Source organism: Staurois parvus, unplaced genomic scaffold (genome assembly GCF_062004578.1).
Source record: "Staurois parvus isolate SC_StPar_1 unplaced genomic scaffold, SC_StPar_1.0 ptg000275l, whole genome shotgun sequence".
NCBI classification, from domain to species: Eukaryota; Metazoa; Chordata; class Amphibia; order Anura; family Ranidae; genus Staurois; species Staurois parvus.
This window is the reverse complement of record NW_028318071.1, coordinates 3,253,279-3,276,520: the sequence shown is the minus strand read 5'-3', so window position 1 is coordinate 3,276,520 and position 23,242 is coordinate 3,253,279. Positions and strand designations below refer to the sequence as shown.

General features: G+C 42.7%; 2 protein-coding genes across 7 annotated transcripts in view; one reads left to right on the top strand and one right to left on the bottom strand.

The window, feature by feature from the left end:
- LOC149459085 (latent-transforming growth factor beta-binding protein 3-like) overlaps positions 1-23,242 on the top strand; it is a 999,560-nt gene that overhangs the window by 756,403 nt on the left and 219,915 nt on the right. For all 6 annotated transcript variants that reach the window (XM_089681663.1, XM_089681666.1, XM_089681665.1 and 3 more), the window contains one exon: positions 4,622-4,777. In XM_089681663.1, the coding sequence (XP_089537789.1) occupies positions 4,622-4,777 (156 nt within the window). The remainder of the gene's footprint in view (positions 1-4,621; positions 4,778-23,242) is intronic.
- On the bottom strand, positions 16,691-17,710 carry LOC149459086 (G protein-coupled receptor 20-like). Its single transcript, XM_089681648.1, has one exon. The coding sequence runs from the start codon at positions 17,708-17,710 to the stop codon at positions 16,691-16,693; it is 1,020 nt and encodes a 339-aa protein (XP_089537774.1).

The window sequence follows — 23,242 nt, the reverse complement described above, 5'->3', positions numbered from 1 at the left end:
TAAGCAGTCACGAAATGGAGGACAGGAACTTCCAGGTTGAAGGTTACTGCATGTGAAAATCACTACTTCCTATAAATCCTGCTATGACTAGGCATAATAACTCTAACCACTAGATGGCAGCAACATCACATAACATTATAGTATATTACATATATTATTTTCAACAATATGGACAGAACAGTAAATTAGAACCACTTACAGAATTGAGTGATAATGATTTGTTGGAAAATTCGTCATCAGACACTGAAAACGATTTTGCGACTAAGCTCAGTGATGTGCGAACTTGGCTCTATATTTAAAATTTCAGTGTTTTTGGCTTGATTACATTATTGAATTAAATTTATTATTATATTATTTTTTATGAGTATTTATATTATAATTTATGATTTTGTTTCAAATTTTATCATACCCGGGATGTTTACTAGACTCTGGTTCGGACAGATTTCAGTGAAATATTCCTAAAAATTACAGGCATACAATAAAAAAACGACATATTTCCATTAAAAAAAATGTACCACTTTGAGCATAGAAATATTGACATAATCATACCGCTAGGGAAGTTAATGGCCCATCCTCTGTTCTACATATTAGCCTGCACTGTAGTCAAGTCTAATTTATTTATTTAATTAAATAAATAAATTCCTCCTGCGCTCATATGGAGTATACCTATAATATAAAGCAGCTCACACTCAATACTGAAACCTCAATCAGTGCAATAAACTTAATTATTAATAGTACAGTGCTAAATTAAACCAACCTCATCATATAATCATATAAAACTAAAAAAGGTGATACAAAATTCTATTTAACAATTATATAAATACAGTGCTACATTGTGCTCCAATAAGAGTGTTCAACTCCTTTGTGACCTGAGGTCCTGATAAGAGTTTCAGAACCTGTGCCTTATTAATCAATCAATACGTGTATCATTGTATATAAATCAATCCCTCATGAATAAATAAACCACACTTCAAGTGACCAGTGAAAAAATTTGATCAAGTTAACTTAGATGTAGGATTTCAAAAATATATTCCACTTAAAATTAAATAAAGTTCATAAATCCTCCAAATAGTGCTCAAACAACAAAAATTCATGCAGAGTGATGAAAGTGATGATTTCTGTGTTGTGTCAGCACACTTATCCTCCGTGGCTAAAATGCCCCCTCACCTCCACTCTGCGACCCAAAAGGGCCACTAAGCCTCCAGGATCACTTCTAGATCCTTCGCCAGTAGTATCTGCTATCCTCTGTACTCTTCCTGTGGTTCCCCTCTCAGGTAAGTGATCTGTACTCCAGACCTCCCAGGATAGATACACCAGCTCTGTATATCACTCACCATAAACCATGGCAAGTGAAAGAAAGTGCAGTCCTTCATAGTGCAGTATTTAATGGATAAATCAGACTTTCATGTAAAAAATGCCCACTCACTTGTTGTACATCAAATCACATCATCAAACAGTAGAAAAAACCTCATGCCTGGGTGTACTGCATGGGTTAGGACTCGTCTGGGTGTGCCAATATGGAGCCCGCACCGGAAGTACGTCACCGCTGACCGTAAGCTGCGTCACGGCGTATCTACGTGTTGCATCACTATACCACTAATTAGATTACTGATGACTCCCATGTGAGATCGACCATTAGGTTCCCCATAAATAGGCAAGCTGCGCACCAATGACGATATCCTGATGAAGTCACTTGTTATAGTGACGTCTAAGTTAACTTGGTCACATTGTTTCACTGGTCACTTGAAGTGTGGTTTATTTATTCATGAGGGGTTGATTGATATACAATGATACACGTATTGATTGGTTAATATGGCACAGGTTCTGAAATTCTTATCAGGACCTCAGGTCACAAAGGAGTTGAACACTCTTATTGGAGCACAATGTAGCACTGTATTTATATAATTTTTATATAGTATTTTGTATCACCTTTTTTAGTTTTATATGTTGATTATATGATATGAGGTTGGCTTAATTTAGCGCTGCACTATTAATAATCAAATCTTGTCTTACTTGTCCATATGTACTACCAGAGAGCATATCATTGATGTAATGATACAGTTTACAGCCCAGTTTTGGTAACATAGCCAGATCCTTGGCTACCAGTCCATGACAAATTGTTGGATTATGTAAACAGCCCTGTGGGACAACGGTGGCTGTTTTCCTTCCCAGGTGAAAGAAAGCTGATCTTTCCATTCCTCATCAATAGTAATGGAGAAAAAGGTGTTCACTAAATCCATGCATGCATGGCATTCGCCAGCAGTTTGAAAAATAGTCTCTACAAGTGAAACCATATCTGGGACCAGTCTCTGGTCATCCTGCAAGTTCCATCCGAACTTTTGATTTTGTGTAATCTTCAATCTCCCTGCAGGCTTTTTGTCCTCCATATTCTTTTGTTTAACCCTGTCTTGAACCCTCTCCAGTTCTCCTAATTGTCCCAATAAAACAGTTGCCTTATGAACCATCTTCATAAGTGTGAAGAAGCACCAGCCAGCAGTTTGTTTCTCAAATGTGCAGTACAAAGCTATATCAGGTCCTGTCCAGTTATCATGCACAGTACGAGTTTCTAGTAGAGGATCTGCAATCCACTTACACACCAATACTCTCGGTCTCCGAATTCCCTCTTCTATTGTACGCCAAGAAGTTACATCCATAAGTTCTGTAGGGATATCATGGACCTGAACTATAGAATCTCTTATCAGATGCAATAGGGAGAATACAACAGCAGTGTCTCTAGCTCTGCACAGATATAATCTTACTCTGGGGTCCTTTGCCATGCTTTCAAGCCCCACTGCCTCTCTGTTAGACAAAAGAATTCCATACCCCCCCCCCCCCCCCCAAGGTCCCACACATGCAGAACCCATGTCAGCAAGCTTTCACCAGGTCTCTGTGCAAACTTTTGTTTTAACTCCACTAGCTCCCCTGCTCTGCAAGACTTCATCTCCTCTGTATATTGTTGTTAAGCAGCTTGTGCTTCATGTGATGTCTTTTCAGCTGGAAGAGCATAACCACCACTTGTTGTAGCATGCTGAGTTACAACTTCTTTGTCTAGTTGTAGAATGAGCCTTGCCTTCTTCTAACCCATCAACAATTTCTATCTCTTCAGCTGTATCTGATCCTGACCAGTACGCTAATTCCTCAGAATCTCCCCTGGTAATCAGGGTGCATACTTTTACTGCAGCATTCTGTCCAGGTAATCTCCTACCTTTCTTTCTACGCTGCTTATTCACAATTCTCACTACATAATCTGAAAACTGTGTTTCCATTTCCTCCCTGTGTTTTTTGGAAGAACTGAAACATTCCTTTAATATTTGCAGTTGGTCTGTTACTGCCTGCAGTTCCATCTTAACTGCCTCTCTCTTTTTTGTCTCATCCATTGGCACCTGCAAAAATATCCATCCTAATAAAAATGCAGCTTTCTGCACTGATTTTGAATATCAAGACAAATCAAGGTTCAGGACACAGTGGCGGAGGTCTTCCACTTTAACTGCGTCCTGACACTTGATCAGTTCACAAGCTCGAGTAGACCATTGTCTAGAATTTGCCCACTCAGGGATTGGGCTCTTTCAATTGTCTCCCCCTTCGCTCTTTTTACCCAGTAAAACATCCTCCCTCTATTACAATTTACAACAGTATTACAAGGATCATGCACTTCAGACCAGCACTGAAAGGGTTAAAAATCCTGCTACTCACAGTGCCATTAATGTAACAAAGGGTTAAATTCCATGTTACTTTTATTTATTTATTGACAGGTTCATGTTTTTACCCTTTCAGATTTGTGGATGTAGTACAATGAATAACACAAATGCACATGTAGTATAGTAATAAAAGAGATGTACTTAGCTTTGTTTATAGATGGCGTACAGATGATAAAACAAGATAAATTCAGTTTCGATTCAAACCAGGGGAGCCCTGCAACCTCTGCAAACATCAGACAGTCCTGGATATGACAATCTCTTCTTTTTCTAGGCATATTCACATTTCTGTCCTAGAAGTGGCTCTGAAGAATGCCTTTGCATCCCGCATATATATGTGAAAGGGGGCTCAAATAAACTGTTTTAGTGAATGTGGCATTCCATTTGTGAAAACCAGTATGTGTGTATAATATAACACACACACAGAAGTTATTACCTTTAAACTACCATAGTAAATAACATAGCAACTAATAACAAATTCTTTCTTTGCTTAGCAAAAACTAACAAAAAACAGTGTGAATTAAATACCACCAAGAGAAAGCTCTGTCTCAAAAACAAATGATAAAAATTTTATATGGGTACAGTGTTCACGGCCGCGCAATTGTCAAAGTGCGACAATCTGGGCAAGAAGGAGGTGAAAGTGTTTGGTATTGAAGTGGTTAAGGAACCATTCATATTCAGTGCATTGATGCATATTCTATGCAGCATGGTGGCATAGAAGGTGGAACCCTAGGTGAAAGCACTTCTGGAAATAGGCATTAGTCCATGCCAAATGCAAAATTCAGCCCTGGACATAAAGTCATTAAAACAACTTCATGTAAATATTGTGTGCCTTACTGTCCTATCAATGACCTGACAGCTAAGATACATACTGTTTCAATTACAAAACATCAAAATCTCTTAACTGAAATATTTCTACTTTACAGATCGCACAGAAGCACTGGATACCTGCTGGAGGATGAGAGGCACAGATGGGATCTGCACGCATGTAATGAGCACTCTCCGAGTATCACTGAATGAATGCTGCTGTGGACAGGGGCAGGGATGGGGACCTATTTGTCTCTCCTGTCCTCCTAGGCATGGTAAGCAGAAGCTAATTAAATATTTATTATAAGTGTATGCTCAGCGGCCTCTTTATTAGGTACGCCTCTTCAATTGCTTGGTAACACAAATTGCTAATCACCCAATCACATGGCCACAACTGAGCAGCAACCGAGCATCATAACGAGTGTCATGTTTCACATGACTGTCATATTGACTGTCATATGCCTTTAAGTGTTTCTATATTTTGTTTCTGCTCCTCCCTTTCCTTTGGTTTAGTTAATGCTGTATAGATAGCCCTCCCCCTTTCTCAGAAATGCATTGCAGCTTCTAGCCTCATGTCATGAAGTAGATCACATTATGATCTTTTGACCTATTGAATGTTCATTGTTGTAAGATTCTCTCAATTTATGGAATAAACTTCACAAGATCTACATGTCTTACCGATTGAGTCACTGACTGTGGTATCCTTCTGAGGTTGAAGTGATCGCTATCTCATTACAACTGTAAATTACAGAGATCACACTATCAATGCTTATATTGGAGGGACAGAACAATGAGGAAGTAAGGGGATTTAAGTGACTTTGAATGTGGCATGGTTGTTGGTTCCAGGCGGGCTGGTCTGAGTATTTCAAAAACTGCTGATCTACTGGGATTTTCAAGCACAACATCTCTACGACTTACAGAGAATGGTCCGAAAAAGAAATTATCCAGTGAGGGAAGTTGTGTGGACAAAAATGCCTTGTTCATGTCAGAGGTCAGAGGAGAATGGGCAGACTGGTTCAAGATGATAGAAAAGCAACTCAAATAACCGTTCGTTACAACCGAGATATGTAGAAAACCATCTCTAAATGCCCCAACACATCAAACTTTGAAGCAGATGGGCTGCAGCAGCAGAAAACAACACCGGGTGCCACTCCTGTCAACTAAGAAAATAAAACGGGGGCTATAATTCGCACAGACTCACCAAACCTGGACAATAGAAGATTGGAAAAATGTTGCCTGGTTTGAGTCTTGATTTCAGCTGCCACATTCAGATGGTAGGGTCTGAATAATGGGGTTAACAACATGAAAGCATGGATCCATCCTGCCTTGTATTAACTGTTCAGGCTGGTGGTGGTGTAATGGTGTGGGGGATATTTTCTTGGCACACTTTGGGTCCCCTAGTACCAACTGAGCATTGTTTAAATGCCACGGCCTACCTGAGAATTGTTGCTGACCATGTCCAATCCTTTTAAGACTACAGTGTACCTCTCTTCTGATTGTTACTTCCAGCAGGATAATGCACCATGTCACAAAGCTCAAATCACCTCAAACTGGTTTCTTCAACATGACAATGAGTTAATTGTACTCCAATGGCCTCCACAGTCAGCAGATCTCAATCCAACACAGCACCTATGGGATGTGGTAGAACAGGAGATTTGCATCATGGATGTGCAGCCAACAAACCTGCAGTAACTGCATGATGCTACCATGTCAATTTGGACCAAAAGTTTGTTTTTCAATAAGTTTAACTGCTTCTCCACTGCCCTATAGCAGAACTACTGATACAGGGAGGAAGGGCTGTGCAAAATAACGTATATTTATGTGATTTTGCATTTCCGGGTAGGGTAGTGTGCACACCAATCACCGGGTCCCGGCTGGAGTTTCCCCGTCACCACCCGGCGATTGCCAAAGGAACAGTGACGGGAGAGACCTGTGTGTAAACACCACAGGTCTCTCTCCTGCCAGCTGTAGCATGCTGCTGTGTACTTCTCTGCACAGCAGAGAAATACACAGTAGCATGTTTCCCTAGTAAAACACGCACAGCACACACAGTAAAACACAACACATAGTTAACCCTTTGATTGCCCCAGATGTTAACCCCTTCCTGCCCAGTGTCATTAGTACAGTGGCAGTGCTTTTTATTAGCACTCACTGATCACTGTCATTGGGATGTCAGTGGCAGTTAGTTCCCCCCCAGTGTCATAACGCCTGCTGCAATCCCGCTATAAGTTGCTGATCGCTGCCATTACTAGTATTAAAAAAAAAATCCAGTGTATATACCGCTATTTGTATACACTATCACTTTCATGTAAACCAATTAATTTACATTTATTGAGCTTTGTTTTAGCAAAGACATGTATCACAATACATTTTGCCCTAATCTATGACGAAATATGATTTTTTTAACCACTTGAGCTCCTGAGGATTTACCCGCCTTAATGACCAGGCCTCTTTTTGCTACTCGGCGCTGCACTAATTCAACTGATAATTGCGCGGTCATGCAATGCTGCACCCAAACGAAATTTACGTCCTTTTTTTCACACAAATAGATCTTTCTTTCGGTGTAATTTAATCACCTGTGCGCTTTTTATTTTTCACGCTATAAACAAAAAAAGGCCAAAAAGTTTGAAGAAAAACAATATATTTTACTTTCAGCTATAAAAAATATATAGTAAACTCAAAGTTGGTTATAAATTTAGGCCAAAATGTATTCTGCTACATGTTTTTGGTAAAAAAAATCCCAATAAGTGTATATTGATTGCTTTGTGTGGAAGTTATAGCGTCTACAAACTATGGTATAAATACTGCAATTTACGCCATTTTTCTGCTATACAGCGCTGCGCTAGTTTAACGGAAAATTGCGCGGTCATGCAATATGGTACATAAATGAAATTTACATCCTTTTTTTCCCCACAAATTGAGCTTTCTTTCGGTGGTATTTGATCGCCTGTGCGGTTTTATTTTTTGCGCTATAAAAAAAAGGCTGACAATTTTGAGGAAAAAAAACAATATTTTGGACTTTTTGCTATAAAACATGTCCAGGAAAAAAAAAATGCAAAAATCAAATTTAGTCATAAATTTCTGCCAAAATGCCAAAATGTCTTTGCTAAAAGAAATCCCAATACGTGTAAATTAATTGGTTTACGCGAAAGTTATAGTGTTTACAAATGGCGGGAAAGATACTGGAATTTTTAATTTTTATTTATACTAATAATGGCGCCGATCAGCAACTTTTGGCGGCAATCAGCGACATATGGCGGCGACCAGCGACTTATGGCGGGACTGCGGCGGATATTTTGACACTGGGGGGTGAACTGACTTGGGGTCACTGACATCCCCAGTGACACCAATACCTCCCCCCTCTCCCTCCCCCCCTCCACCCCCTCCTCTCTTCCCCCCTCCCCCCTCTCCTCTCTTCCCTCTCTCCCCCCCTCCACCCCCTCCTCTCTTCCCCCCTCCCCCCCTCCACCCCCTCCTCTCTTCCCCCCTCCCCCCCTCTCCTCTCTTCCCTCCTCCCCCCTCCCCCCCTCCCCTCCTCCCCCCCTCTCCTCCCCCCCCCCTCCCCCCCTCCCCTCCTCCCCCCTCTCTCCCCCTCCCCCCCTCTCCTCCCCCCCTCTCTCCTCTCCCCCCTCTCTCTCTCTTCTCATTCCCTCTCTCTCTTACTCTATCTCTCTCTTCTCAGTTGCGCTCTTCTCAGTGTCTCTCTTCTCACTCCCTCCCCCCATTTCTCTCTCTCTTCTCACTCGCGCTCTCTCTTCTCACTCCCTCTCGTCTCTCTTCTCCTCCCTCTCTCCCTTCTCCTCTCTCCTCCCCTTCTCTCTCCTCTCTCCTCCCCCTTCTCCTCCCCCTCCCACTTCTCCTCTCCTCCCCCCTCCCCCTTCTCCTCTCCTCCCCCCTCCCCCTTCTCCTCTCTCCTCCCCCTCCCCCTCTCTCCTCCCCCCTCCCCCTTCTCCTCCCCCTCCCCCTTCTCCTCCCCCTCCCCCTTCTCCTCTCTCCTCCCCCTCCCCCTTCTCCTCCCCCTCCCCCTCTCTCCTCCCCCCTCCCCCTTCTCCTCTCTCCTCCCCCCTCCCCTCTCTCCTCCCCCCTCCCCCTTCTCCTCTCTCCTCCCCCCTCCCCCTTCTCCTCCCCCTTCTCTCTCCCCCCTTCTCCTCTCTCCTCCCCCCTCCCCCTTCTCCTCCCCCTTCTCCTCTCTCCCCCCCTTCTCTCTCCCCTCTTCTCCTCTCTCCTCCCCCCTCCCCCTTCTCCTCCCCCTTCTCCTCTCCCCCCCCCTTCTCCCCCCCTTCTCCTCTCCCCCCCCCTTCTCCCCCCCTTCTCCTCTCTCCCCCCCCCCTTCTCCCCCCCCTTCTCCTCTCTCTCCCCCCCTTCTCCTCTCTCCCCCCCTTCTCCCCCCTTCTCCTCTCTCCCCCCCCTTCTCCCCCCCTTCTCCTCTCTCCCCCCCCCTTCTCCCCTTTCTCCCTTCTCCTCTCTCCTCCTCCCTTCTCCTCCCTTCTCCCCTCTCCCCTCCTCCCCCTTCTCCCTTCTCCCCTCTCCTCCTCCCCCTTCTCCCTTCTCCCCTCTCCTCCTCCCCCTTCTCCCTTCTCCCCTCTCCTCCTCCCCCTTCTCCCTTCTCCCCTCTCCTCCTCCCCCTTCTCCCTTCTCCCCTCTCCTCCTCCCCCTTCTCCTCTCTCCCCTCTCCTCCTCCCCCTCCTCTCTCCTTCTCCCCTCTCCTCCTCCCCCTTCTCCCCTCTCCTCCTCCCCCTTCTCCCCTCTCCTCCCCTCTCTCCTCCTCCCCCTTCTCCCCTCTCCTCCCCTCTCTCCTCCTCCCCCTTCTCCCCTCTCCTCCTCCCCCTTCTCCTCCCCCTTCTCCTCTCTCCTTCTCCCCTCTCCTCTCTCTTCTCCGCTCTCCCCTCTCCTCCTCCTCCTTCTCCCCTCTCCTCTCTCTTCTCCGCTCTCCCCTCTCCTCCTCCCCCTTCTCCCCTCTCCCCTCTCCTCCTCCCCCTTCTCCCCTCTCTCCTCTCCTCCTCCCCTCTCTCCTCTCCTCCTCCCCCCTCTCCTCCTCCCCCTTCTCCCCTCTCCCCTCTCCTCCTCCCCCTTCTCCCCTCTCTCCTCCTCCCCCTTCTCCCCTCTCCTCCTCCCCCTTCTCCCCTCTCCTCCTCCCCCTTCTCCCCCTCCCCCTTCTCCCCCTCCCCCTTCTCCCCTCTCCTCCCCTCTCCCCTCTCCTCCTCCCCCTTCTCCCCTCTCCTCCTCCCCCTTCTCCCCTCTCCTCCTCCCCCTTCTCCCCCCTCCTCCTCCCCCTTCTCCCCTCTCCTCCTCCCCCTTCCCCCCCTCTCCCCTCTCCTCTCCTCTCTCCCCCCTCTCCCCTCTCCCTTCTCCTCTCTCCTCCTCCCCCCTCTCCCTTCTCCTCCTCCCCCCTCTCCCTTCTCCTCTCTCCTCCTCCCCCCTCTCCCTTCTCCTCTCTCCTCCTCCCCCCTCTCCCTTCTCCTCTCTCCTCCTCCCCCCTCTCCTCTCTCCTCCTCCCCCCTCTCCCTTCTCCTCTCTCCTCCTCCCCCCTCTCCTCTCTCCTCCTCCCCCCTCTCCCTTCTCCTCTCTCCTCCTCCCCCCTCTCCCTTCTCCTCTCTCCTCCCTCCCCCTCTCCCTTCTCCTCTCTCCTCCCTCTCTCATTTTGCACAAGATAAAAGTAATCTGGGACTAACAAGCCACTGGGTTACTTTTTACAGGCAGCTGAAAGGCATCCCTCCCCCTCCTGCCACCGACGCCTTTACCAGGCTCTATGCAGTCCCAATGCAAGTGATCAGAATGATCTGTGTCTGATCGAATGCATTGGGAGGCCAGAGGAACTGCCAAACAGGAACTGTCATGGCCCATGCTATCACAAGGGATGTTTTTCATCCCTTGTAATAGAAATAAACTACTGTTCTGGGACTCCAGGAGGTGCAACAGGGGCACGGGGAGGGGAAGAGCCCAGCCAGGCTGTGTGTGCACGACAGGGACCACCTACCTCTGCAGGGGTGACACCACGTGTTACCGCACCGAGTGACACCAACCCTAGAGTTGCCTCTGGTCTCACTATACCCCTGTAGAGCTGTATGATTGCCTAGGGTAAATTGCTTTACTTACCTTTCTTCACAGCAACAACTATTTTTAAGATGCCCTATCACCACGGAGGATGGCAATTCTCTTTTTCTCCTATAATAAAGTACAAGATCGTAAGGGTTCTCCATTGAATGATATACTCAATATAAGAAGTTATTGATCCTCCATCGACATACCAGGTTACAAAAAAACATGTTTTTAAAGAGGGCTGTCTTCCCCTGTCTCTGACTGAAACTGAAAAATTCAGAGATAAAAACATTGGTTAAAGTTATTTAACCACTTGCCTACCAGGCACTTATACCCCTTCGTGCCAAAGCCAATTTTAAGCTTTCAGTGCTGTTGCAGTTTGAGTGACAATTGCACGGTCATGCAACACTGCACCCATATGACATTTTTATCATTTTTTTTTTCAGACAACTAAAGCTTTTTTTTGGTGGTATGTACTCACAGCTGGGTGTTTTATATTTTGCGCTATAACTAAAAACAGCAAAACAAAATTTAGATTTTCTTTGTTTCTATTATACAATTTTGCAAACAGATAATTTTTCTCCTTCACTGATGTGCGTTGATGAGGCTGCACTGATAGGCAGCGCTGATGGGCACTGATAGGCAGCGCTGATGGGCACTGATAGGCGGCACTAACTGACAGCACCAACTGGTGGCACAGGTGGGCAGCACTGATGGGCACAGGTGGGTGGCACTGCTGGGCACTGATGATCAATGCCGATCCATCCCCGGACAATTGCTGGTTATTGGCAGTACTTTTCTGAGTGATCGGTTACCGGTGATCTGCTGTGTCATTTTGGGGGATTTTAACTATCCATATACAGTTCCTTGAAAAAGTATTCATACCATTCCCCATTTTCCACATTTTGTCATGTTACAATCAAAAACGTGGCACATAATTGTGAAGTGGGAGGAAAATGATAAATGGTTTTCAAACTTTTTTACAAATTAATATCTGAAAAGTGTGGCATGCATTTGTATTCAGCCCCCTTTACTCTGATATCCCTAACTAAAATCAATTCCCTTCAGAAGTCACCTGATTAGTAAATAGAATCCACCTGTGTGTAATTTAATCTCAATATAAATAAAGCTGTTCTGTGAAGCCCTCAGAGGTTTGTTAGAGAACATTAGAGAACAAACAGCATCATGAAGACCAAGGAACACACCAGACGGGTCAGGGATAAAGTTGTGGTGAAGGTTATAGCAGGGTTAGGTTATAGAAAACTATGCCAAGTTTTGAGCATCTCACAGAGCACTGTTCAATCCATCATCGGAATATGGAAAGAATATGGTAAAACTGCAAAACTATCAAGACCACCTAAACTAAAGACACCTAAACTGTCCACCTAAACTGACAGGCCGGGCAAGGAGAGCATTAATCAGAGAAGCAGCTAAGAGGCCCAAGGTAACTCTGGAGGAGCTACAGCGATCCACAGCGGACGCTGAGAATTTGTCCACAGGCCAACTGTTTGTAGTGCACTGACATATTCTAATCCTTCTCCACTCTATCCAAAACTAAAAAAAGAAAGAAAAAAACATTTTGCTTTTAGTGACACTAATAGTTTGGAAGAGAACGGCTTGCTACTGTATATTATAATGACATGTTAATCTTTCTTTCAAGCCCACAGGCATACTAGACAGGTTACTTTATTTGATATGGGAGTTTGCACATTTTTTTAGCTTCCACATACACTGGAAAAACTCAGGGTCCTATCTCCTGACCACTGTGGATAATTTATAATTTCTGGTATTTGAATTTATAGTACAACAGCCTTTTCAACAGAACTTTTTTTTAATAACCTCAGCCCCTTCATACTTAAACCTTCTAAGTCACATTAATATATCTTTAGGATGATCTTCCTACCTCATTTTTTGTATATACCAATTCATTCTCCAATATACAAGTGTAAATTTAAGGTAATAGATTCCATTCTTCCTTCCTATGGGAATATAAACCAGCTATTAAATCCTGAGATACCTTGCAGTTGCCCTCGACAGAAGGGGCTATGTCCTTATTAAACCTTCAGGTGCACTATTCGGCTATTCAGCTTGCCCAATCATATTGGTGGTTTTCCCAGAAACGAATACCTTTACAGCCACTAAAGCGCTATTTAACTTCCTTAGAATCCCTGAGAACTCTTATACAGAGGAGACACCCCATTGTATGCAAAGACATTAGAATTGCTTTGTATGACACTATACATTTTCCATATTGCTAAGGTAGCCCTGTCTGATTGTGATGTCAAATATTTTCTAAATGTCCCCTTCTGGCATAATTCACAATTGAGGGAGTTTTTAAAATTGTGAAATGGACCCTTTTGGGCCCACAATGAGATTAAATATTTTTGTATGTTGTATTGTACTGGTACCTTTCAATCTTTTGCAGACTTTCAAAGAGAGTATGAAATATTCAACACTGCATACGTTTATTACTTGGAAATAAGAAAAGTTGCAGCAACACAGCTGGGATTAGTTGGTATTATGTTAAACTACTCCTCTAACCAGGGCTCCAAAAGCTAATATCTACATATTACATAGTACACAATAATCTGCTAAACAGGAAGTGCAAAGGCATGGCTTTAATAGGGAGTTCATGGAAGAAACAAAGGGTCCAAGGTTCAAGAAAAAACAAGATACAAGGCAAGGCTGCCTTAAGAGATCAGACAGGAAGATGTCCAGCATCTCAAATAGCTCAGTAAAAGGAATTACTGCCAGACACAGAAGAGGTCCCGAGTTTAGATCCAGGTCCTGACACTTCCACTATATAAATTAACTTTCAAGGCACATTTTAAAATATGGGCTTTTGATGTTTCCGGCTATGCACTCTTTCAGAGAGACATGGTAAAATTAAAAGGTGGTGATGTGGTGGTCTGTTTCTATGTGAGAAGTGACCTCAAAGCGAGTGTGAAAGATGACCTTGTTGATGGAGAGTGTGATGGAGCTGAAGCATGATGGGTGAAACTGCAAATGGATGTGCATACTTCAAAGTTAATTATTGGAATTTGTTATAGACCACTCAGTGTTAACGAGTAGGTGGAGACTCGGCTACTTGCACAGATAATAAAGGCTGTAAGGGCTGGGACAGTGATGATAATGGGGGATTTTAACTATCCTGAAAATGGCTGGAGTAATGGCACTGTTGGAATGGTTAAAGGGCAGACATATATAAACTTATTACAAGACAATTTTCCCTGGTTAGGAATGATGCTCTGCTGGACCTGAAATCTCAAACCATGCTTTGCTTATTACTAATGTACATTGAAAATCTGAGCAGCAGTGACCATAACATGATTTCATTTAAAGTGATACTAAACCCAGGACCCTGCATTCACTATATCCAATCTTCCACAGTACACAGAACTTGGGAATTATTTTAGTAAATATAAAATACTAAATACCTTTTCTCATCAGCAGTATATAGCAGTCTTGTGACTTCTATCAGTGTCTGGTTAAAGCTTGTAGGAGAAGTTTTCATTCACCTCTGACTGTCCTGTGAGGCTGCATGACCCCTGAACCTCTGTCTGGACTGTGCTGAGTGGCCCTGTGCTGATTACATGCACTCTCCCTCCCAAAAAAAACTCTAGCAATACACACCAAACCTGAGCATGTGCAGAGTGCCTCCTATGGCTCTGTACTATCAGCAGCTGGACTGGGGACTCTGGAAGAAGGGGAGAATCAGAAAAGACAGGATCAAACAGCCTGTTTACACAATGCAGAGGATAACCCCTTAGGTTCCAGATTGAGTATAGCAAGCAAGTTATACTTCATAGACAAACTGATTTTACTGTTGTGGGTTTAGTAACACTTTAATGTTAGCTGTAAACAACAAGCACATACTGAAAAGATAAAAACACTTAACTTTAAGAGCGCAACATTTCCCAAGGCTGAGGGCTGCTCTTCAAGACTTAGACTTAGGGAATATTGGCATCAATGAACACAGAACAGAAATGGGATTTCTTCAAAATCACTATGCGAACACACTGTAAAATATATTCCTATGGGCAACAAGTTTAAAATTAAAATTCTTAATTTTTACAAAGCAAAAGGAGGGGGTATAATAATCTATACTGCATTGTCAGTAAATAAACATGGAATGCACTCTTGTGGGTAAGAGAAGCCAGTGTCCAAAAACACTTGAAAAACTTAATGCAAATAAATCACCAGGACCAGATGCCTTACACCACAGAGTCCTCAAATAACTTTGCCATGTTATAGCCAGACCATTATTCTTAATTTTTAAGGACAGCTTAGTGACTGGAATTGTATCAGGTGTTTGGCGAAGACACAAAAAAACGGTACCAATATTTAAAAAAAAAGGCCAAAATATATTGTATACTTGGAAACTACAGACCTATCAGCCTAACATCAATAGTATGTAAACTAATGGAGGGTATGATAAGGGATTATATGCAGGAATTTGCTTATGAAAATTTTCAGTGGTAATCAGCAAGGATGTATGAACATTAGTTCTTGCTAAACCAATCTGTTAACATTCTATGAGTAAGTGAGCTGTCATCTAGATAGAGGAAGGCCTGTGGACAAGGGGATTCTGGATTTTGTAAAAGCATTCAATACAGTTCCCCATAAATGCTCAATTTACATATTGGAGGGCTGTTGGCATGGACGTCCAAAGAATAGTGATGAATAGGATGAACTCTGAATGCTCTGGAGTGGTAGGTGGGGTGCCCCAAGGCTCTGCCTTAGGACTAATTCTGTTTAATTTATTAATGAATGATAAAAAGGTTGGCATAAATAGCTCAAATGTAGTGTTTGCTGATGATACAAAGCGAAGCAATGCAATAACCAAACAGCAAGATACAGAAACTTTAGAAGACCTCAATAAAACAAAGGGGCACAAGTTACTCGCTAGGGGGGACCGCTGAAAGGAATTGACTCTCGTTCCTTTCTGCACTGACTCCCGTCAGCCCCCTGGCATTGACCAGCAATTACCCTCAGATCTGGAGTTCACCTGAGACACAAAGGAATGGCAGACAGACACAAGGTAGTATCTCAGAATGAACTGAATTTATTCTTCCGTGTTTAAACTTATATTTCTATGCATTGTTTTAAGTTTCATATATAAGAACCAATCAATTGACAGGTATGCATTTAACCAATTAGAATATTACATACGTCAGTCATGCCCAATCAGTTGGCATATATGTTAATTATTAGTATATACGTCAAGCTTGAACTTTTGAACATCACAGAAAGCAGACAGTTCCTCTTTACCGTTGGCTTATAATTATTAATACTCTTTCAACAGGATGTAGCCCACCACAGACTTTCAGTCTTAGGCTAGCTAAGGAAAAAAGGGGAAGTTGCACCTGGACAAAAAAGAGGAACTTCCTAACTCCTGACAAATTACCGTTTAAGACAAGAAAGTCAATTCTTTTAAAATACTGACTTAAGATGGATACTGATTCTTTAAGATGGAAGAAGTTTGGCTCAGAGAGAGACAAGATGGTGGGACATCAAACTTAGGGGCTAATCCCTTCAAACCCCCTCTTAGGTCACACACGTGACCTTACACCTTAGTCACAGGTTGGTACCTGGGGCCCTTAGTAGGTAATCAGGGTTCCCCATATACCAAACCAGGTTTCAAATAAACTGACCAGTGGATTTTCCACTCCTGAGCTTTCAGCTAATTCTTCAAACAATATTTGGAGGTTGTGAAGGGCTCTAATAATACTTCCATCAGAAACAATGTTATGGGGAATAAGAATACAACCGCAGGAGTTAAACATTTTACATACTTTCCCTTTATCAGCTAATAACATATCAAAAACAGTATGGTTCTACCAAACTTTTGTTAACCATAGCCAATGTAGTTAACCCAATTTACATTCCCGCTAAACTGTACCCATATAATACAGACAAATTCTGTAACAACATTACTATGTTCAAATCAGGCAAAATTTCCTGATACTAGTTTAGAGACTTAAAAGTAAATTATATAATCTGGTAACAGGGAATTTTCTTAACCAAATCAGTACATTCCTTCTCAGTGATATTATCTTTGTACACTCTAATTAGACAGAACATATTAGTTTCTTTTTCCTGAAAAAGGGAACCAGTCTCAATGCCTAATCTATCTTTTGATTGCATCATTACTCCTGTATTTTCCTAGCCCCCAGGGCGAGCTGCCTACGGCAGGGGCAGGGACTGTTAAAAGGAACTGGTGACGGTTGTTCTCTGAAAATACTATTCCTAGCGGATTGGAAATGGCTAGTAACAAAACAATAGACAATGGGATCCATACAACTATTAAAACTACTCAAAGTTACTGTGACATGGTACACAATGAGGATGACATCCCGAGACACCTCACTGCGGACACAGAAAACCACTTGACTAACATGAATGGGAGTGAAACAGACTGTGAAGATGACCAGCACCATTATGAGGAGCTGTACCGCCTTCACCCGTCTCTCTCGGCTTTGGTTCATTTGTATTGACTTGGACAAAGTCCACATGATCCGCAGGGTGTAGAAAACAACAATCACCAAAGGAACAAAATACTCAAAACCTGTCAGCATAAGTAGCTGGAAAAAACAACAATGTTTGTGGTTAATCGTTGTGGTCAGTATGATGAAAGTTACAATCACAGCAAATATCCAAATCAAAACACAGATGCATTTGGCATAACTGGGATTTCTCCATCTGCGTGAGGCTTTGGCTTGCACAATGGCCAGGTAGTGATCAACACAGATGCAGGTCAGGAAAAGAATACTACAGTACATGTTCACAGAGTACGTAAAACTGTGAACATAATAGCAGATATGACAGGTCTCTACATTACGGTAATACATAACAATTCGTGCTGGTAGAGAGAGACCCACTAAAAGGTCTGTCACTACCAAGTTAATGGTGTAAATAACAGAGGGTGTCCTTACTTTGGTCTGAAAACAGAACACATAAAGGGCCAAACTGTTCAGTATTATGCCCATCAAAAAAATAAAAGAGTTGATAATTAGCAACGCCACCCAAAGGCCATAGAACCTTTGATGCAAGGTTTCACCTGGGTTGGCTTGTTGAGGGATTTGGAATTGTTTGTCATTTGCTACAGATTCATTCAGTTCAAGTTCTCTGGATGGGTTGAAGTTTCCAGGGCTGACGAAGCACTCCATGTGGTTCAAATCAATCTCTCAGGACTTCTCTGGCAGCTTCTTCTGTATCTGTGTCTTTGTCTTGCTTCTTAGGGGTATGGTTTACTCTTTTCACACATCTGGCATGGATCCAGGCCTTGGAATCCTCAGTCAGAACAGCGGTCCTAGTGACAGCGATCACGGAAACGAGTTGGTTCCTGTGAAAAAAAGAGAAAAGTGCCAGCAACATTTCTTTCAACCTTGTCCAAACTTTCAATAAACTTTCTCACATATTCTTCCTGAATCAATCCTAAATCCCCTCTTTCTACCATGAGTGGCTGTCTGGCCCAGGGAGTGGGAAAGAGCCTATCCATTAAAACCTAAAAAAGGGGGGGGGTAACCTGTCTTCTTAGAAGGAATCATCCTTATCTCTATACCTGAACTCTGAGGGACATTTCCACCTAGCGGCTAAACATATCCACAATTACCCAAAAATATTCCTGTCCTTTTCCTACTTTTGGCATGTGTGTAAAATCTACCTGTGAGCGGATAAAAAATGTTAATGTCTTGCCTTGTGAGGATTGTTCCTAATGTATGTAATGCATCTAGACACATATGATTTTACCATAAAGGGGGGGGCCAGGGATGAAAAAAATCCAGCAGTTCACATGTAACCTGCCATCCCCTGTGACCTATCCCATAATACTGTGAGCTGTGACCTACCCCATGATACTGTAAGATGAACAGAGGTGCACTAGCTTCTAGAATACATGGTCTCCCCTCTTGTGACACAAAGTCCAGTTAGTGGAACTTTGGTCACACTAACTACATTCCCCTTAATATCTTTAGAAGTAGCAAATGTACTGCAATATTTGATCTAACAGTGACATTTAAAATTGGAGCAGGATCTAAAGTGGGAGGAATATATTTTATTCTCAACTTGGGATTTAACAACAGTATAACCTCATATTCACTAAATGGTGGTGTGTAAGGTGGTCTCATGTCCAAGAGTAAATGACATAGCCATTTGAATCACCATCACAAATAATAGCAAACTTCTGAGACACACAGGCATGCCTTGAACCTGTACCAGAACCATCTTTGAGAAAAAACAAAACAAAAGGGCGGAGTGTACCTCCATGCTCCCCAAGCCAGGATTCCTGACATAGTTTTACAATTTTCCCTAACATACAGATAAAACATTTGATCATATGCGGGCAGACCAAGACCAGGGGCTATTACCATAGCATGTTTCAGATACACAAAAACATTACACATTTCAATTAACCATTTCACAAGATCTGACATTTCTGAACCTGTGGTTTGTCTCAAAATACTGTCATAGTAGGAACAGTCAGGTATCCATTGGAGGCAGCAACCAATCATGTCAAGAAAGGTAAGCATGTCTTTCTTGGTCAATGGGCGGGGCAGACCCATAAGAGCCGCAGCTCTCTTTGTGACTGAATTTCCTATCACCTTTTGTGAGGACAAAACCAAGGTATTCAACAGTTTCTTAACACCATTATAACTTTGCTTAGACACTTTATGATCACATATAAGATACACACTCCACCTGGCTGGCTGTCCGCACTGAAACCAACTAAACCATGGCTAGGAGTTCATGGCTTGGGGCCTGGAGGACTACAGTATAATCCTGGAGAAATTCACTCCAGATAAAACTTTTACTTCTAAAGTTAAAGGCAAAAATTAGCCATGTCTCCTTAACAACAGGAATTTGCTAAAAAAAAACAATTTGTCAAATCAATCACCGTAAAAAAAACAACTCGGCATCAGGTGGGATGGAGGAAATGAGTATTGGTACGTCAGGTACTATTGGGACAATGAGAGTTACAAGAGCATTTATAGCCCTCAGGTCCTGCACAAATCTGTAAGAACCGTCTGGCTTCTCAACTAGATATATTGGGCTGTTGTATGGTGAAATCACCTTTCCAAGGATTCTTGCCTTGAAACAAATGCTCCACCATGGACACTATTCTTTCCTCCTGTATTTTAAACAAAAGGGCCTTATTTATGAAACACAGTGTGGCCTTGTATTGGAGTGCAGGAAATGAATCCCACATCCAAGGAACTTTCTGCTCAAACTTTATATTGTTCCAGCAGAGAGTGAGGGATCATATTTCAATAAACACTGTCATAACAGGGACAGTTGGTATCCCGGCAGATTAAACTACAATACCTCCTTTCCCAGAGTTTTAGATTAATACTAAGCTTTCCCAAGAGAACAAATCAACTGGACAATTGGGTATGATTTTGAATAAATGCTCTAGCAGCAAAACAAAAAAACTGAAAAAGGTGGTGCTTTAAAAATGTCGGTGGGTTTCCCACCTGTTCTTATAGAGAGTTTTCCACTTTTTCAGCGAATTCTCTCCACATACTGTTTCAGGTGGTGAACTCGGGATGTCTGTTACATCCAGACTATCACTCTCCCTTAATACCAGGGAACCTGAACCCGAGGATTCTTCAAAAAATAAATCCTCCTCAGTAATTGGAGTGACAATTCTCCCTGTGGCTTCATGTGTGGCAGGAGTTTGAACTACACTCTGAGAATCCTCGGGAGTTTGAACTGTAAAAGGCTGTGTGGCAGAAATCTGAACTGCACCAGTTATTTGGTGTGTCTGTGCAGATATTAAGACTGGTGATGTGGGAGGTGCAGTGGGAATAGGATTCTGGACTACATAATGGTTGGTTAGGAAATCAACAATTTCCTCTGTAAGGGTGGGATAACCGTACGGTGGAGGGAGTAACATGAGAGGGTGTGTGGATCTGTCTATTTCTGACTCTAATGAATGTATTCTTGCTGCATCATTATTTCTAACTTCGGCCTTCTTTTGCCGCTTATTTTTCCTATAAAACCAAAGCGGAGCAAACGTCACCCAATTCTGTCCACCTCTGGCCATATATCTTGGGTCCCACATGGGGTCTCCCTCGTACCATGGGAATGACTGTTTTTCTCCCAGACAGAGTCCCCTGACCATATCCATATGAAAAACATCATTATCACCACTATAGGGAAATGGATCCACACTGCCCATTACTTCACTCCATTCTGCTAATCTATCTACCCAGGGGTGAATTAAAGAATAATCTGTCCCACAGATACGGGCTACATAATCTATACACGATTCACCAACATTTGGGAGAGGGGGCTTATTCCTACTCTGACTTCTCCCCATATTTTACACTTGAATATATCTGTATCACAAATCTGTCCTATAGGCTGTAATGACAATTTATCCTATAAAAATGCCTGGACCTAAGATACTTTCTCTAGTCTTTCTCTAGTGACTGATAAAAGTGAAGATTATAACCTGGGTGTACAATACTTTCTAATAATATTCTGCCAATCTTTTCAAACTTACAACACAATTTAAACAAAACATTTACATAGGCACCCAACTCGGCGTTACCACGCAATCACCTCACCCAGATCATCAACCAATAAGGCTTATCTGGGTGGGGTGGGGCATGTCACACGGAAATTGACAATACCTTCAGTGAACACTGGCCCATACACTTTACCACCTGGGCACTTGTGTCACACAAACAAATTATCTTATACTTCTATGCGATAGGAAGAAAAGCAAAGGTTTGCAGGGCAATACTGGTCAACCCCGGGCTTTTCCTGGTTTTTTCTCAGAGAAACTCTTTTCAATCTCTTCTCATAAGAGACTGTGCAGTTCCCAAAACTGCTCCTGGTCTTTTCCAAAAGACCTTGTGCTTCCCACAGCACTTTTGCGCCTGGCCACTGGCGTCTTGAGTCCAGTGCTTACCTAAAGGCATGAGATTTCAATCAGAGCTTTACCGGCAAGACAGACCAATTGACAAAAATGACAAAAAAATCTTACCTACCCGAAAAGATGATTATCTCATCCCGGACACGAGCCCCCAATTGAAAGGAATTGACTCTCGTTCCTTTCTGCACTGACTCCCGTCAGCCCCCTGGCATTGACCAGCAATTACCCTCAGATCTGGAGTTCACCTGAGACACAAAGGAATGGCAGACAGACACAAGGTAGTATCTCAGAATGAACTGAATTTATTCTTCCGTGTTTAAACTTATATATGAAACTTAAAACAATGCATAGAAATATAAGAACCAATCAATTGACAGGTATGCATTTAACCAATTAGAATATTACATACGTTAGTCATGCCCAATCAGTTGGCATATATGTTAATTATTAGTATATACGTCAAGCTTGAACTTTTGAACATCACAGAAAGCAGACAGTTCCTCTTTACCGTTGGCTTATAATTATTAATACTCTTTCAACAGGATGTAGCCCACCACAGACTTTCAGTCTTAGGCTAGCTAAGGAAAAAAGGGGAAGTTGCACCTGGACAAAAAAGAGGAACTTCCTAACTCCTGACAAATTACCGTTTAAGACAAGAAAGTCAATTCTTTTAAAATACTTACTTAAGATGGATACTGATTCTTTAAGATGGAAGAAGTTTGGCTCAGAGAGAGACAAGATGGTGGGACATCAAACTTAGGGGCTAATCCCTTCAACCACCTATGAGGGAATCCAGGATGAAAAAAAGATCTGGGGTACTATTAGATCACAGGCTGAACAATACTATGCAATGCCAAGTTGCAGCAAGCAAAGCTAGCAGACTATTGGCATACATTAAATAGTGTATTTACTCAAGGGATAAAAGTGTAAATTTACAAAAAACTCTTGTCTTGCCACATCCTGAGTGTGTCCAATTCAGGTCACCAGTCCTCAGGAAGGATGTGCTGGAACTGGAGAGAAACAAAGCTAAAAAGGGGGCTGGAGAACCTCAGTTACATGGCACAACTACATTTATTCTCCATGGAGAAGAAATGCTTTAAGTGTTACTAAACCCAGGACCCTGCATCCACTATATCTGGTCTCCCACAGTATACACAAAATGAAAATGAAATTATTTTAGCAAATATAAACTGCTAAATACCTTTTCTCATCCGCAGTACATAGCAGTCTTGTGACTTCTATCAGTGTTCAGCCAAGCACTAGCTAAAGCTTGTAGGCAGTGTTTTCTTTCTTCTCTATGAGGATGCAAAACTCCTGACCTCTGTCTGACCAGTGCTAATTGGCCCTGTTCTGATCACATGCACTCTCCCAAAAACAAAAAAACCTCTCTAGCAATACACACTAAACTGAGCATGTGCAAAATGCCTACGGTTCAGTCTGTCTTATCAGGAGATAAGAGGTGGTCACTTGAAAAAGGGGAGGAATAGAGAAGAAAGGATCAAACAGCCTTTTTACACAATGCAGAAGATTAACCCCTTCCACAGTGAGTATAACAAACATGCTTTACTGCGTATACAGACTGATTTTACTGTTGTGGGTTTAGTAACACTATAAGAGGAGATATGATAACAATAGACATATCTCAATGGTGATTAGGGCAGAGGGAGAAAATATTCACTCTCAGTCACTTAAGAGGACCCATGGCCAACTCAATGAAGTTGGGTGAGAAGCTGTTAAACCACCTAAGGGGTTCTTTACTGTCAGAGCGGTAAGAATGCGGAACTCTCTTCCACAGTTGATGGTGTTGATTAACCCCTTG